This window comes from Gobio gobio, assembly GCF_949357685.1.
Source record: "Gobio gobio genome assembly, chromosome: 6".
Lineage (NCBI taxonomy): Eukaryota > Metazoa > Chordata > Actinopteri > Cypriniformes > Gobionidae > Gobio > Gobio gobio.
The window spans coordinates 16317384-16334086 of NC_137102.1; the positions used below are offsets into that span (position 1 = coordinate 16317384).

The window sequence follows — 16703 nt, forward strand, 5'->3', positions numbered from 1 at the left end:
TCAGAAGTTTGGAGGCAATACGGTTTTTTGAAAGAAGTCTTTTTATGCTCACCATTTATTTGATCAAAATACAGTGAAATATTATTACATAAATATTACATCTGTTATTGCTGATTTCAGTAGCCATTACTGCTGTTAGTGTCACGGTTTACACAAAAATATTAAGCAGCAAAAGCTGTTTTCAAGATTTTTAATAATAACAAATGTTTCTTAATAAAGAGATATTTCTGGGCATTCTGTACGTGGAGTTGATGACCTTGTACACATTGTGCTTGAATTGAAGATGAACTGCAATTTACAAATAGGGATGCAATGTTTTGGTGCATACATTTTATAAATCATTTCGGAAACACTTCGGTCATACTTTTACATTTAAGATCATTCTATACAGGTTTATAAATGAGGCACCTGATATTAGGTTCCACCATCTTTGTATGCTCGCTTTAGCTGTTAATGATCATGAGCTTTTTCTCCCACAGTGCCCTCAGCTTTCCACTGGCAGGAGGGCGCTTGGATCTGCGGCTGAGGCGGCTCAGTAACGGCAGAAGCGGCTGCTGGAATGTTCCGTCAGGGCAGCAACAGTGGGAATAAGCGCTTGGCAAGCGGTGCTCGTCTCTCCCAGCCTAACGTCCCTGAGTCCCTGTCTCCCGGGTCCAACAAAACACGAGAAATGGGCCGCAGCTCTAAGACGAACCCCCTCAATGCAATGGGCCTGGATCATACCATCACCACCCCAGGAGGAGACCCCGACTACATCATGCAACTGGTCAATGATGTGCGCAAGTTTTCTGACGTGCTGCTGAGCCTAAAGGAGGCTTTTCACTCCCAAGGTGAGGTTCTACTTAACTATTGCTACTTCATATGCTTCCAAACGTGTTTTTGTGCATTACAGCTGTGGTAATCGCTGTTTATGACATATCAGCTTCTTATAAATGTGCAATGGGTCAGTCGTGTCAGTTGTGTTGGTGTTCCTCATTCCCATCACTGGAGGAGTGCCACGTCTGTCAGGATGCCACGGGTAAACTCCTGACCATCCTGCTGAGAGTGTTTCTTTTCTGCTGCACAAGGCATCTCTGAAATGTGCCTCCTTGTGGTAAACACCCCCACCCTCTCGAATAGATATGACTACACATGATACACAGTGTCTGTTGTTTGCTTTTTCAAGGTACAGTACTTTATGGGAATCTACATGTTCCTGTTCTGCATTATTAGAAACAGCTAGAAGATGATGTTCCTGTTAGATTCTTCCTTTTTAGAGAAAAGTTGAAAGAATGAAAGGCCTTTATTATATAGTCATCCACAGTAAATAAATGCAGCATTTATGACAGAGCTGTGGAGTATAGATAGTGACTGGCCAATTATGGTTTGTGGTCTATACACATTTAAATGCTTTCCCATCTAAGAATAGCCAAAGTGTCCCCACCCCCAGTAGGGAATTATGATGGTTTTTTTATTCTTTGCAAAAAGCATTTCACCACTTAAAATGGTGGTCACTGTGTGACAACTTTAGATGTGCTATTTCTGCCAAAGTATGCTTATGCACACTGCAAAGGTTTGTTTTCAGTCATATTTCAGTCAGTAATTATTATATTTAAAATGTCTTTTAAACACTTTAGTCCCATCATTAAAATTGTTGCAGTCTGTTTTTTTTTGCATTGTTGGACTAACAAACCTATACTTCAGTTTAAAAAATCTGGGGTTAGTAACAATTTTCTTTTATTCATCATGGATTCATTAAATCATAAATGTTGTTCTTTTGACCTTTCTATTTATCAATTCTGGAAAACAACAGCAGCAATGGTTTTCAACATTGATAACAGCAAGAAATGTTTCTTGAGCATCAAATCATCAATACCTATGTTTCCATCCAAAGTTGCGAATGTAATTTATGCGCAAAAATGCAATATCGCATAGAACATTTGCGAATAAAGCACTGTTTCCATCCAGTGAGTCGAAGAGAACATTATCGTCACTTCCTGATAAACTACCACTAAAAAATCACTAAGAAACATAGAAGAAACCACCATATATAATAATTTTCGTATATAATAAATGATTTGCGTCTCAGAGAAACTCGTGCGTCTCAATGAACGTGTTGTCATGCTTTCAGAGGCAGATGTGCTGTTTGGGAACACAGTCGTGTAAGACAGTTCTAGGAGGGAAATATACAGAGCATCTTTGACAACAGACTTCTGAAAGACCAAAACAGCATTTCAGATGCTGTTCAAACAAGATATTTCCGCTGGTTAGTAGCCTACAGTTATGCTGTTACATCGCGAAAGTCTCATGATTTTCTTTATGCGCATCAAGGAATTTATTCGGTAAATGCGTTTCCATCGTAGTTTATGCGCATGTTTTCGTATCGGATAGAAAATGTATCCGACTCAAACGAGCGCATACGTTTTTATTTCCATTCAGCATTTTTTGATGCGATATCCCAAAATGCGCATAGAATAGGTGGATGGAAACATAGCTAATGATTTCTGAAGGATCATCATGTCATGTGACACTGAAGACTGGAGTAATGATGCTGAAAATTCAGCTTTGATCATAGGAATAAATTACATTTTAATATATATAGAAAAACAGCTATTTTAAATTGTAATAACTTTGCACAGTTTTACTGTTTTTATTCTATTTTTGATCAAATAAATACAGCGTTGATGAGCACTAGGGTTGGGTACCGAACTCTGTACTTTTAAGGGCACCAACCGAATTACGTCGATACTACCGAGTACCGATTCACATTAAATCAATCGGTACCAAATTTCGGTACCCGAGAATGCATCTCTGTGAATATTAAACCGCAAAAAGACTATTTAAATATGAATCATGCGTGTCTCTGTGTGAATGAATGTCGGTTTACCTCACACACACTCACACTCACTCAGAGTCGCGTGTGATGGTGGCATGTTTCCATCTCTGCCGTCTCATATAAGGACATGAATGCACGAACGTCATCTCCAGAGCCACTGAGGGCCACCTAATGAGCATTTTACCATTTCATTTGAGAAAAACTACCTTCATGAGCACAAGAGACTTCTTTCAAAAGTTCTCACCAACCCCAAACTTTTGAACGGTAGTGTAGATATACCGATTGACTTCACACAGCATGTGTGCGTTAATCAGACTCTAGTTTGCCTCGGCATTGTGCGCATGCTCAAAAAGCTGGAGGTGATGCGGCAAAACGCATATTAATCCTTCAAATGCTCGATTATGCTTTGTGTTACTTATACTAGACATACAGATAAACACTAGACAAACATCACAAAATCCTGCTGTAGCTTGATTATAACTGTATAACACACTAATTAAAATTTGATTAGCATATCATTTTATTAGCATACATGTATGTATTGCCAAAGCATTACAGGAAGTGGGTTGAGGTGGGGGGAAAACACTCTCAAAAAAGGCTTTTGTACCACTGTATTATAACTTCAATACTTTATTTGACAAGTGTTAAAGTTGCTATACAAAAACTTAACACAAATACCATTGAATAATCTCTATAATCCGGATAAAGATTTGGTGCATAGCTATTTGTTGAATATGAGTAGCTAATTCTCTTTCCCAATAGTTCAATCAGTGTAGCATCCCTGTAAAAAAGGATTCTACCTGCTTTTCATTTCAAATGTTAAACTGTTTGGTTGAGTACTGATGAATGAGATACTTCACACCACCCTCTGTCAAGCAGCCTGGTGACACTTCCCACAAGCACAAGCTTTTGACCTCCCCACTCTCCCACTGCCCTGTTCCCTCTCAGCAGAGGAGATGCTCACTGACCCTCTAAATGTATGGATTCAGCCTGTCTGCACAGAGATTGATCATCACACAGCTCTCCTCACCTCCCTGGCTGTTATTTAACGCTAGCTGCGATCTACACGTCAGCCAGGAGGAACGCTACAGGAACTCATCTGCATGCTTATTTGCTCTGCAGTGTGAATGCATGTCACGTTGAACGTCTGCTCTAGACACTTGTAGCCGCAACGTGTCAATTTAAGCAACAAAAAAAAAGAACGAGTGGTTCGTGAAGTGTTTATCAGAAAAGTGCTTTTTTTCCGTTAGGGTTTATGTTCGCTCATCACTTTGATCTGTGCGACCAAACTCTTCTCGTCGGTGATTCCTCCTCCGCCATGAAGCCCCCTCCTCCTGCATACCCCGCATTCCTTCAGAACAAATGTTCACTTGTTCCTTCGATTGACTGTTGTTAGGTGTGCGACACATGAAAAATGACTCTTCCTCGCTGAAATTTCTGACACTTTTTCGCTCCGTTTTGGTTGTTTGACTCTCTGGCAGCCAGGGAATTTGTAAGAAGTGCAAAGTTGTCATAGTCAAATTTTTCTCGGTCGAATGTTTTTCTACCTTCCTTCTTTCTGATTGACATGTTCTTTCCCAGTAAAACTCTCCGATGCTGTGCACATCCTGTGAGAAATGTCACTTTTTTGGTTGTTTCTCTTGTCAAAACAAAACTGAGAGCTAAGCCTAGCGTGATTTTCTTTGAATCAAACATTGAGATGTTTTTAGTGTAATGTTGAACTCCCGTGACAGTTGGACATTCAGAAGGGTGGGGTGTTTTTTACTGGAAGGGCTGAATATCAAATAATTCCCTCTGTGATTTTAGAGAAGCACGTCCAGAGCGAATGGAGTGTATTGTGGCCTGTTGATGCTCATCATGTGGGCGGCTGAAAGAATGTGCTGTTCTGTTTTGAAGAAGAGTTTTCTCTTAAGTGCTCTGAGTTTGAAAAGTGCCGTGATAACAGCCAAGGAAGTTCAATTCAGTTCACATTTATTTGTGTAGCACTTTTAGGTTTCACAATACATATCGTCTCAAAGCAGCTTTACAGAAAAGGCATGTTTCTACGTTATCACAAGGTGACTGTGTCAAAGTAATGTCCAAATGTATAGTTCTAAGATAATACAAATCATGCAATTAGCTAATATCATTTGATTTAGCATAGTTCAGATAACAACACTTAGTGTTTGTCTTTGTTATAAACATACTGAATTGATTTAAGGTGCACTGGCCTTTTTATTTGCTTTTAGGCTACTTGTTTAAAGTGTAGTACACTAACAGTTTTCTACAACAAGTTTTGACACTTGTCATTCTTTATTATCACAATTAAAGGGATAGTTCACCCAAAAATGAAAATTATCCCATAATTTACTCACCCTCAAGCCATCCTAGGTGTATATGACCAAAAAGTGCATCCATCCATCCATTATAACAGCTCTGGGGGGGTTAATAAAGGCCTTGTGAAGCGAATCAATGGGTTTTTGTAAGAAAAACGCGCTAAGGCCTGTACACACCGGGACGAATATTGCACACGCTTATCGCCAGCATTTTTCGTGACGTTTTTCGGCGCGTCTTGAGTGTTCACACCCAAACGATTTCCACTGGCGTTGCGCCGAGTGAACGTGCACATTCAGTAGATGCGCTCCCGGTACACAAGGTGGTGCTGCGGCACTTTACGCTTCTGACACTCGCTTGTCACACAGAAGAAGAGGAGAGACAGTATTTACGTGCTTGCCAAAACCATAGATATATTATGTCTATGGCAAAACCATTCACACACTTTTTGCTAACTGGCAAGCAGCATTAGCAGCCTATCTTCTTCTTTGTCTACTTACTACTTCTTCGTCGTATCAGTGTGTGCTCGGCAAGACCCATTTTGTGCTTGAGCGCCACCAAGTCGTGTTTTACTGTCACTTCAGCAGCTCCAGGCACGTGAACAAAAGCGCGGATCTCATTGGTCGGCCAGTTTTTTACGCGCCGCGTCAAAATAAAAAAACCGGGCAGTAACCCGAGGCGTTTTTTTTTAAATGACGCTTTTACGCCTGGCGTTTTACGCGTCGGTGTGCACACTCACATTGGCGCCCATTGTTTAGTCACGAGGCGTTAAACGTCGGCGATAAACGCGCGCGAAAATCGTGCCGGTGTGAACAGGCCTTTATATTTAACACGTTATAAAGTAAAATAAATGTACATTTTAAAATAAACACTAGTAGACACTTGAAACTGTCAAGTAGTGTATTTTAGCTACAATAACACATACTTGCATGCACACGCTGTAAATGGTAAAGTTGTGCGTGCATTTTTTTATTACTCGCTTTCGTTTCGCCTCCCTCTGCCGTTTTATGCTAGCATGACAAGCACGTACGTGCAACAAATGACGTCAGGGAAACGAGAATGAGAAAAATTGTGATTAATAATCGTGATTTCTGAGCAAAATGATCCTGATTATCAGTTTAAACCCTGTCATGCAGCCCTAAAACTATAGGTGTATAAAATATCTAGATAGTCATCTGAGATTTCCCCCTTTTTATCCCTCTTTTATTTTTTGGTAATCTATCTGATTTGCTTTCTGTTAATTGTGAGTAGCTTAAAAAGCTGCAATCCATAATGAAGTTTAAATTTTATGAGACCCTAAAGCGTGGGAAGTCTGTAGGAGTCGACACAGAACCAAGCAAAATGATCGGTAGTTTAAAATTAGCTCAGTTTCTTTCTCTTTTCTTAGACTTGGTTTAAAAATAGTCTTCCAACAGAGTTATTTTCTTCCTGTCGTAAAGCACTTATTATGGCTCACAAAGATTGTATGCATTGACCACGTACACACTGCAAAGATTTTGGGCGTGGCGACCACATTCAAACGCGGGAATACTGTTACTGGTACACGAAGCAGGTCTCTCTGGACTGTAATGAATGGGGTTCCCCGAGACCACAGGCCTGGTGAGCAATGGCGCCAATCCGGGGACTAAAGCACAAGATGCTCTGTTGATTTTGTCCAACCAAAACCACTCTGATTGGTTGATCTCACATTGGGTCCAGACGGGTCGTAAATACACACATTTCTACCTTTATTTTTAGCGTTACAACACAACCTGAAACAAGAGCTTGTGCTTTTTGTTTGTTTGCACGATGATAAATAGCATTTTACATAATTAACTCCATTATCAGGTAAATCAGTGAGAGAGCAACTCGCAATAACACTTATGGAAAAAATGTGTTTTTTAGTTTGGTTGGAATTTGTAATCATAGGCGGAGGGTAAACCAACTCCAGCGTAAGGCTAAAGAGATGTGCTTCCCCTTTAGAACACACACATTGGGGGTTGTGTGGGTACCCGGCAGAAACAGAAATTGGTGCCTGGTGGGTGCAGAGAGACGAAAATCTGTGTTTAAGTCTAGACATGTTTCTACTGTGAGTGTCTCGAGAGTGATGTAACTGCATTGACAACTAATTGTTTGGCTCTGTACAAAATGTTCATTTATGGGTGTCCTAATCATTTTTGTTTTGAGTTTGTATGGGTTTGTTCTGCATGGACACACGGTATTAATTTTATTTGTGCAGTTCTTAAAAAGTCTTCCATTTGATTTTTAAAAACTCTGCTATGCTCCAGTTTTAAACTTAAAACAGCCAGTCAGATGGCGGATTTAATTTGTTTTTTTATTATTCCCAGCGTTTCTCAGTCACCTGCTCTCCCTCTGCAATCTGATAGATGTAAACAGTTGAGGGGTTCAGGCATAAAAGAGTATTTTCTTATAGCCGGGCCTGGGCGACAAATTGTTTGCGTGAATGCACCAGCCTGCTGGAGGTCTTGGTATGGAGGCCCCTTTGGCATATTGTAGTGGTGTTAATCTGGGGATATGGACAAAACCCTCCAAATTGAAAAAGTGAAAAAAAAGTGAAAAAAGACACCCCACCCTCGTGTTACACGATTGCTTCACAGAGTGTTGCGGGTGGCACTATTGCCGAAGCCCATGTGGTAGGCGATATAATGGCTCGCTGCGCTTGTGAAGTGGAGAAGAGAGATTTGTTGGGCAGTAACTTTCCCACTGAAGGTGAGGGATGTTTTTGTGTGGGCCTGTGGTTGGGTAGCATTTCCTGGGGTGTGGATTTATAGCCACAGTTCAGCAGATTGGTCATGGGGATGTGCCAGTTGGCCCATGAAATCACTAGCGAAGTACAAGGCCATCATTAGTGCTGGATGTAGAGTGTGTTTTTTTGGGTTCATGTCAAATGAAGGCCTCTTGATAGAGGTTATTTTGGTTTGGCTGGATGAAATATGTAACTGAACTGAATTTGAAAGTGTGACTTTTGGTGTGTTTATTTCCCCTTACATGCTAATGGGATACTCCAGAATGTGCTGATTTCCTGCACTTCAAAAAATGCTCTTTCTGTTCCTGTAAAAGAGAAGTGGGACGGTGTGAAGGCCGACAGGCACAACGGCAAACCCAGTGTCGCTTTCTCACAGATGAGTTACAACAGAGCGTCACTAAGCTCGTCTGCCGCTTTGGGCAAAGCGCAACTAAGGCAGGTCGAGACGTGCCTATTGATTACCTGTTGTTAGCAACAGAGGAAATGCCAGCAGCTGTACGTAAAAGCTTTGAAGTGTGTGATGACATTGTGTCAAGCGACTAATTTTCTAGGAAACATTTGGAACGTATGCTGGGGCAAAAAACATACAACCTCTTTTCTCAGGAAAGGAGTTAGTTTCCGACTGTAGCAGCCCTAAAAATGTAGCTGCTGTTTAATTGACTAGCACTAAAACTTTTAGTTTTGTTAAAGTTAATGGTAGAATAGGAGAAATTACCGTTAATTTCTGCATCTGCATTTTTTCTTATTTTTTAATATTAACTACAATATTATTCTTGAGTCTATATTAATTTGGGGATTAAATCAATGTATAAATATATTTATGATTAGAGGTTTAAATTTTTGGTGCAATTAATCACCGAAGAAGAAGAATTCATTAGTAATTCATTAGTTATAATGCTCAAATTAGATTTTAGTGGGTTGCATTAAAATATTATTTTAATCATTATTTAATATCATTAATAATTAATTTATGAGTGATTACTTAAGTGTTCAATTTATTTTATAAGAACATTTAATATTTGTTCAAATAATGCCCCAAAAAAATTAGTACAACATTATATTTCCCTTCATGTTGATTCTGTAATAATTTGGGGATTAAATATATTTATAGTTAATTAAATACTTAGTTAAATCAGTTCAATAGTTATAACAATTATGCCTGTTGGATCAGTATCATTAATTTGATGGACCTTCATAAATCAGTAACATCCTGTTGCATTTTGTCCCCGTGAGCTGAGGACATGTTGTTCACAGCCTCAATTTAAAGACATCCATCTGTAAGTTCAACTTGCTCTGTTTAACTTGTTTACAAAAACATGTCAGATCTGTCAGCTACCAGATCAATCCCTAATGTGTGTGTTCACGAGAAAAGTGCTTTGACTTTCTTGCCGATGAGACGTGGGATATGGGCTGTTTGCGGCCTTCGTTCTCACACTGCAGTGCGAGGCTTGTTGGCAGTTGGGTGAGATTATGTTAAACGGCTCTGATCAGAGACAGAGGGGCAGGCGAAGAGCACAAGTGAAACATGAAGAGACTGAGCGTGAAGCGTGGCTGGGCCAGCACGCAGGCCAAGCGTGGGAGGGACGGCGACTCGCTGCTGGAGCTCTCAGAGTGAAATAGACCCTGGACGGAGGGCCGTCAGCGGGGGGCTCGCCCCGAACAATGCATGTGTTCCTCTCTGGCAGTGTCCCCACCGAAACAAAGCCCCTAAGTTCCCCCTTAGCAGTTTTCATGCATACTTTTTAAAATCCCATTGTTTTGACAGCACTGAAGAGTTTGGGGGCCCAGATGATGCATTATTCATAACCGAGTGAGAGCGGGTTTGGGTAGCACCGATTGCTACACTGGCATGAAGACGTCCTGGGACCCCAATCAGCTCTGACACATGACATAGTCCCCTGTGTGCTGGGCCCCCGTTGGGCGGACGCAAAATTCCATCAGGCTTTTGGGGGGGTGGATCACTCCCTGTCATTCAAACCGGCCTGTCCTGCGTGTCAGGCCACACTTTAGAAATCAAACATCTTTAGAGACCAACAGCACTTTGGGTTGTGCTTTTTTAGACAGGGCTGCACCAGCTTCATCATTAGAAATGTGCTGTGCACAGACAGCTTAATCAGAAAAGGCTTTTCCTTCTGTGACCTGCTGCTTGGGACTTGACCCGTCACCAGTAATTAGAAGGGCAGAGAGGGGAAGACCTTCAGCTGGGGTGGGGGCTTCTGATGGAGGCCTTTTGTCTGAGGGACACTTCAAAGTCAGAGTGGAGAGAGGACACTCTTGAGTATCCCTGGGGCTAGAGCCTCCTCTCCTCTTACCACTCTGGAATCTCCTAATCCTGACGGTTTGAAGGCGTGCACCTGATCACCCAGGTGGAGGAGGGAGGTTATTGTGTTTTGCTGATCTTTTTAGTGTCCTTAATGTATGATTTTAAGATTTGGCTTTTTGTAAATAATGGTTTCTTGCCCTTTGCCACCACTCATTACCTCAAGATAGATGGCCCCTCTGTATGGATAGAAAATTGTTATATTCGGGCCAGGACAGGACAGGACTTGAAAACAGGACATGTCCTGGGAAAACAGGACGTTTGGTCATCCTACACTATAATATTAAATGTTAAAATTAACTTATTTGTTGGCTACTTACATTTAAATTACACGTAAGGAAGTTTTTATAATAATAATTTACTTTAAGCGTTACTATAAGCACGCGGTCCCGGTGTGCACAGGCCTTTAGCCTCTTGCATGATTGTTAATAAAATGTTTTGGCTAATTTTGCTTTTCAGTTCATTTTATTTATGCAGAATTCCAAAATATATTCCACAAAAGCTGGAAAATCCTACAGTTTCCGCCTGAGCCTACCTGTTACTAACACAATGAAAACAATAAATATGGTATACATGTTAATCTTTTTTTTTTTTTTTGTCTGAGCGACGCTACGTTTTGGTCACTTTGTTTCGATTTCTGCATCATTAAAAATTAGGGGTGCACCGACATTTCGGCCGCCGAAAATCTTCGGCCGAAAATGGCATTATCGGTTTCGGGCCGAAATAAAAAAAACAGCCGAAAATGTAAACCGAAAATGAATGTCACCCGCCCCTCCCATCCGTGCGCAAGCGCTTGTTTATACTTTTGCCTGGCTCCGCAGCGCGAGCCTCCACTGACTGCGCGCGCTCCTCCCCAAACAGACGAGGCGTTTATACTCGACGCGCTCGCCGTTGTGCATTCACGGTCGAGATGTTATCACACGACGCGTCTGCCTATCAAAGATTAAAGCATGTCAGCGGTATGAGAACAAATAGAGACGTATCCAGCTGAACTACCCATTGACAGAAGCGACAATCCCCTTGACTTCTGGCGCGCGAACGAAGGCCGCTTTCCATTGCTTGCGCGGATTGCACGCAGGTTATTTATCTGCCCCAAGCACCAGACTATGACTATGATTTTCTGTGCAGTTATTCAGATAATTGTGGATCCTTTTTTGCACAACTGTTAAAAAACTATTTTATTTGATGGAACATAAAACTTGAAGAATAATATTATTTGGTATTATTATTTATATTTATTGTAAAAAAATTAAAATATTTTAGGTTTTGTTATGTAACTTAATAAAAGTTTGATTATTTTATTGGTTTGTGATTTTTTTTTTTTTCCCTTTTCATTTCAGATCCATTAAATTCAAGCAATATATATATATATATATATATATATATAATATTTTAGAATACTTTTTTAAAGAAGCCATTTTCGGCTTCAGTTTCGGTTTTCGGCCAAATGCATCCTAAATTTTCGTTTTCGATTTCGGCCCAGAATTTTCATTTCGGTGCATCACTATTAAACATTTTATGTAGCATTTCTGCTCTCTCGCAACAAAGACTCATTGGATCGAATGCCTCTCTTCATGGTTCATGCATATTAAACATTATATAATGACTTGATGTAAATAGAAGTGACTGACACATTGGTCTTAAAGCAATGCACCAGGCGGTCATTGCATACACATCCATTCGTGGGAGTGAGTTGGAGGAAGAGGAGTGATAATAGAGATTCACAGCAGAGGTGATGAGGCAATAAAAAGCCCATCACTTATCATTTTGGCGCCACACTGAGGGTTGTGACTTTATATCCCTGACATCTTTACTCATGTGTGTTTTTCCATGTGTTTTCACGCTGAGGGGAATTTCGGGTGGTAAATGCAGAGTGATAAATTGAAGAAGCTTAACTGTCAGAGCATTTTGAGCTTCCTACTTTTTTCTTCCTTTTTCTTTATAGTGGGAGAAGTGATCCTCTCTCTGTTCCGCCAAACACACACATACCTTCCACGTTGTAACTGTGCACTCATAAAGCTTCTGTCTCATCCCTGTGGCATGATGTACATCTGCACCGAAAGGATAAAAAACAGATGCTCCTGCTATCAAAACTTCACGAACCCATCACAACATTCAGTTAGAGATGAAGTCATCCGTTGCACACATCCAAATTACCGTCCACTTTATCCTAATGCAAACAAGACAGCAGATTGTAGTTTTCTTTTATGGGTTCACATGGTGTAAACAAATATTTTTAACCCTAATGACCCTATTTACAGCAAGTCTAAATATTTATAGTTTGAAAAACAATTTTGATACTTGATCATATTTGATCAAATGTAATATTGGAAGCTTTTGTTTGTTGGGATGCCGAACAATTAATTCAAATATATCCTTTTTGACCTGAGAATGAACACATTTGATGTGAATAGTTTTGGTTTAAAATAAAATTGTTTGTAAATGTTTGTCTTTTAGTTAAAGCAATCTTGGTGGCCTTTCAAGTCAACATAAAACCATTGACCATATTTACTTGACAGTTGACCTTTACTTATGCTGCATGGGCTTTTGATGTTTACAATGTTATAATATTAGCTTTTAAGGCATTGCTTGAGCCAACATTCTGTCTGGCTCATTCTGATATGAAAAGAACACTTTTCATCCAATCAATTCTAAATGAATTAAACCAAGTCCTACCTTGCATTTTTTTCCTTGGATTCATGTCAGAAGTGTATTCACATTGATTTTAAAGTGCCCCTATTATGCCATTTTAAAGGTTCCTAATTTTGTCTGAAAATTATTTGTTCGAGGATTCAGTCTTTTTAAACCTCTCCTTGCCGCAAGGCAACTCTGTAGGGTTGTGCCGATAGGCAATATTAAAGTGTTTCAACGATAGTCAGAGATATCGCCGATGACTTTGACGAATGATACTTGGCTCGTTTTCCCATTAATGTATTGAATTATTATTATTATCATGAATAGTGTTGTTGTTGTTGTTGTTGTTATTATTAGGCTAGTATTAGGATCTACAATTCATTTGCCTTCCCTAATTTCATAACCACATTAGTGCTGTCAAAAATACAGACCGTGATATCAAGTCGGTATTGAAATTTTAAAAATGTGACTCTTTGAGCGCCGTTGAGCTGGAATCATAAACCCCTCTGACTGGCCATTGTGCTCATGCGCTCATCAGATGTGTCTGTTATTGGCTACAATGATCAACGCATGGGAGCGTTTGAAAGCACACAGAAGTTTTTGAAAGTGGGAGCAGGAGCCTCTGAATGCACAAGCAGGCGTCGACCAGCGGACCGGTAGGCTGATAGGCGCCTGCATTCAAACGCTCCCGTGTGTATCTGTGTAAGCGCTCTGTGAAAAGCGCCATATTTACAACATGTTTTTGAAGCGCTGGTCATTGTAGTCAATCACAGACATATTTGATGAGCACGTGAGCACAATGGCCAGTCAGAGGTGTTTACGATTCCGCTCAACAGCGCTCAAAGCGTCACATTTTTTAATTTCGGTACCGACTTGGTATCGCGGTCGGTACTTTTGAACACTAAACGACATCACCACATAACCCACACTTGCGACACCAACACGCGGTCACGCGCATGATGATCGAAGACTCCTCAATAAATACGTTTTTAAAACAGACTACAAAACTACATCCCACATCCAAATAGAATTTCAAAGTGACGCATTCACAAATTGATTCACTAATGCTTTGATTTTGATTTGGGGACAATATCTAATTGCGATTTTTCTGACAGATATTGCGATTGTGATTTTTATTTGTAGATTTCATTTTGTAAAGTCAAGCTTCAGCTCAATATTCTCAACAGTGTGCAGCACACACTCTAAATTAAAGGAGTACAACATGCCTTTAACTCTAGACCCCTCCACTACCTTGTCTAGCAGATGCAGTGTGCCTTTCTATTAGTGTTCATTTTGTCATTTTGTCAGCTATTTTTAAATTAGTCTTAGTCCTGTGTCAAATGTACTTTTTAGTTTGTTGTCATATTTAGTCAACCTTGTCCAGTTTTTGTTTAGTCAAGTTATAGTCAACTAAATGTCTGAGCATTTTAGTCTAGTTTTCGTCAAAAAAAGAAAAAGAAAAGGTAGTCACATTTTGTCACTGTTGGTTTTTGTTCATTTTTAATGTCTTTTATTTTGAAGTTTATTCCCATTTTGTGTCATGTGATCCTGTTATGTGCTTCCCCTGTTCATGCAGCTTGTTCTGATTGGTTCCCTTCCCTTGTCTGTCATGTTTTCATTGGTTCATTGTTCATTGCTTTCAGGTGTGTCTTGTTAGTCATTATTCTTTGTGTATAAACAGCCCTCATGTTTCTGTTTCCTCTTGTCTAGCTTTGTTCATGTAACCCGCTGTTTGGTGAGTTTGTTAAGTCAAGATCAGGTGTATGTTCATGTTTATTTCATGGTTCAATTTTAGTTCAAGTCAGGTTTAAGTCAAGTTTGTTCATGTTTGTATTTAAATGATACCGCACCTGCAACTCACCTCAGTGGACTTGCGTTACACATTTTCGTCATGCTGCATAATGGTTAAATTGATAAACCTGATTATTTTGCTAAATTTGCTAAAATTATAATCATAACGATTTTTGCCATTTGAGAAATGTATTTTCACATTTCATCAGAATTATAAGCACAAATCAAGAGAGTGCCAACCCATACGCATGATTTATTTTACCTAATCTAGTTTCCTGATTTATTATAGGCTATTTATCACATAGGGCAGGCCTACTGGTAAAACAAGGAGGATCCACCAATACCACTTTTTCCTGAACGAGTTCGATACCGATACTTTTATTTTTAGTACTTGCCCATATCTGTATTTTCATTGCATTTGCAATTTTTAAAAATATAGATTAACATTGAGGACAAAGACAACAGTAGGTTTATTAGGCCGCTATCACTTTAAGAGCGGTACATATCCAACATATTGTTACAAGCGTGTTTTCTTTTCAACCGTTTTACGTTCACTTAAGACATAACCGACTATGTTTCACAAGGACACTTGCTTATACGGGCAATGTTGACACAATTTAGCAAGAAGCAAAGAAGACATGAAAGTGTACTCGTTTTAATAGGCTATTTGTGCGCTGTCTAAGGGCGTTTTCACACCTACCTTGTTTGGTCCGGATTTTCGGACTTTTCAGTTTGGTCCGAATCAAAATTGCAGGTGTGAAACCTCCCCCGTACCACGGTCCGGACCAAACAGACGAAATTTGGTCCGACGAAAAGAGGTGGTTTCGGTCCGGATCAAACTGAACAAAGGTTCGGTTCGTTTCTAGTGTGAAAGCATTTTCTGTATGGTTCGGACTTTCAGACCATTTACAGGAAGTTCCTGTTTATGTTTAAATGTTATAACGTTATTTTTAAATTCAATCTAGGCTACATTGATTATGAAAAGTGAAAATATGTCAGTAGACAGAAAGTCAGAAATAATTTTGAACGAAATTTTGTATGATTTTGCTTAGAAAGCATTTCTTTAATGGGAATTTCGTTTTGTATAAATTGTATCTTAATTTTAATCAACGTTTAATCAGATAATTGCCTGGATTTAATAAATAAGAAGCAAATAGTCTATAGCAGACAATAATCACGGGAGCGATCACATGCTTTACACATGAACTGGAGCGGGTCTCAAATAAACCGAAACTCAGCAGGCTACTTGCCTCACAAACATGAGAAATAGGTGTATGTAAAGCTTAAAATGTCCACTTTTAAACATAACGAATAAAAAAATAGTCAAGCAATGCGCACGATATGGCAACGATATGCGCCCGTTCATTCAACTTGTCAAAGACGCTGACGTCAGACGCACGTCCGTTTACAAACCAATCATTGTCCAGATGCCGCCCACATAGATGACGACGAGTGGACGCAAGTGCGTCATGTAAAGTTCTTTAGTCCGCTCACATAATTGCAATGTGAAACCAAACCAAAACTAACCGAATATATAAAAAGTATCAAAACATGAACTTCGGTTCGGACCTTGGTGCGGACTTTCAGGTGTGAAAACGCCCTAAGGCAGCTTTCCGGGCGCGCTTCGGATGTTTGCGGACAGAAACCTTATTGAAAACACCATATGATTGATTACTGTGTCACATTCCTTTAATAATGTAGGGAATCATCATTTGTTATACATAAATCATGTAACAGTTCATGTTTTTACTTGCACATAAGATTTAGTTTTAATTCAAATGACGCATGCTGAGTGAACGATCAACAATCAAGAGCATGCAACAGAAGTGCGCTCTCTCTCTCTCTTTCTCTCTCTACACCATCAGTTAGTAATATGCTCCTCATTTTACTTTCTTTGCTGTTGCCATATTTGAGCGAGCCACAATTTCCAGCGATGCCTGTGAAAAAGGGATGTGTGCTCCATGAGCTTGCACTTCTGTTACACTGCACGTTCAATCCACTCCGCGACTTCCTGACGGTACTGAGACTCGAACTCAAGTGAAGTCCGACTGTCTAACCATTAGGCCACAATTACGTACGTAGGT

The 16703-nt window shown here is 39.8% G+C and overlaps 1 protein-coding gene across 1 annotated transcript in view; it reads left to right on the forward strand.

The window, feature by feature from the left end:
- The window catches only part of arhgap29b (Rho GTPase activating protein 29b), a 41912-nt gene that overhangs the window by 1373 nt on the left and 23836 nt on the right, over positions 1-16703 (forward strand). The window contains exon 2 of the mRNA XM_079820334.1: positions 480-830. Coding sequence (XP_079676460.1) covers positions 560-830 — 271 coding nt within the window. The 5' untranslated portion in view covers positions 480-559. The remainder of the gene's footprint in view (positions 1-479; positions 831-16703) is intronic.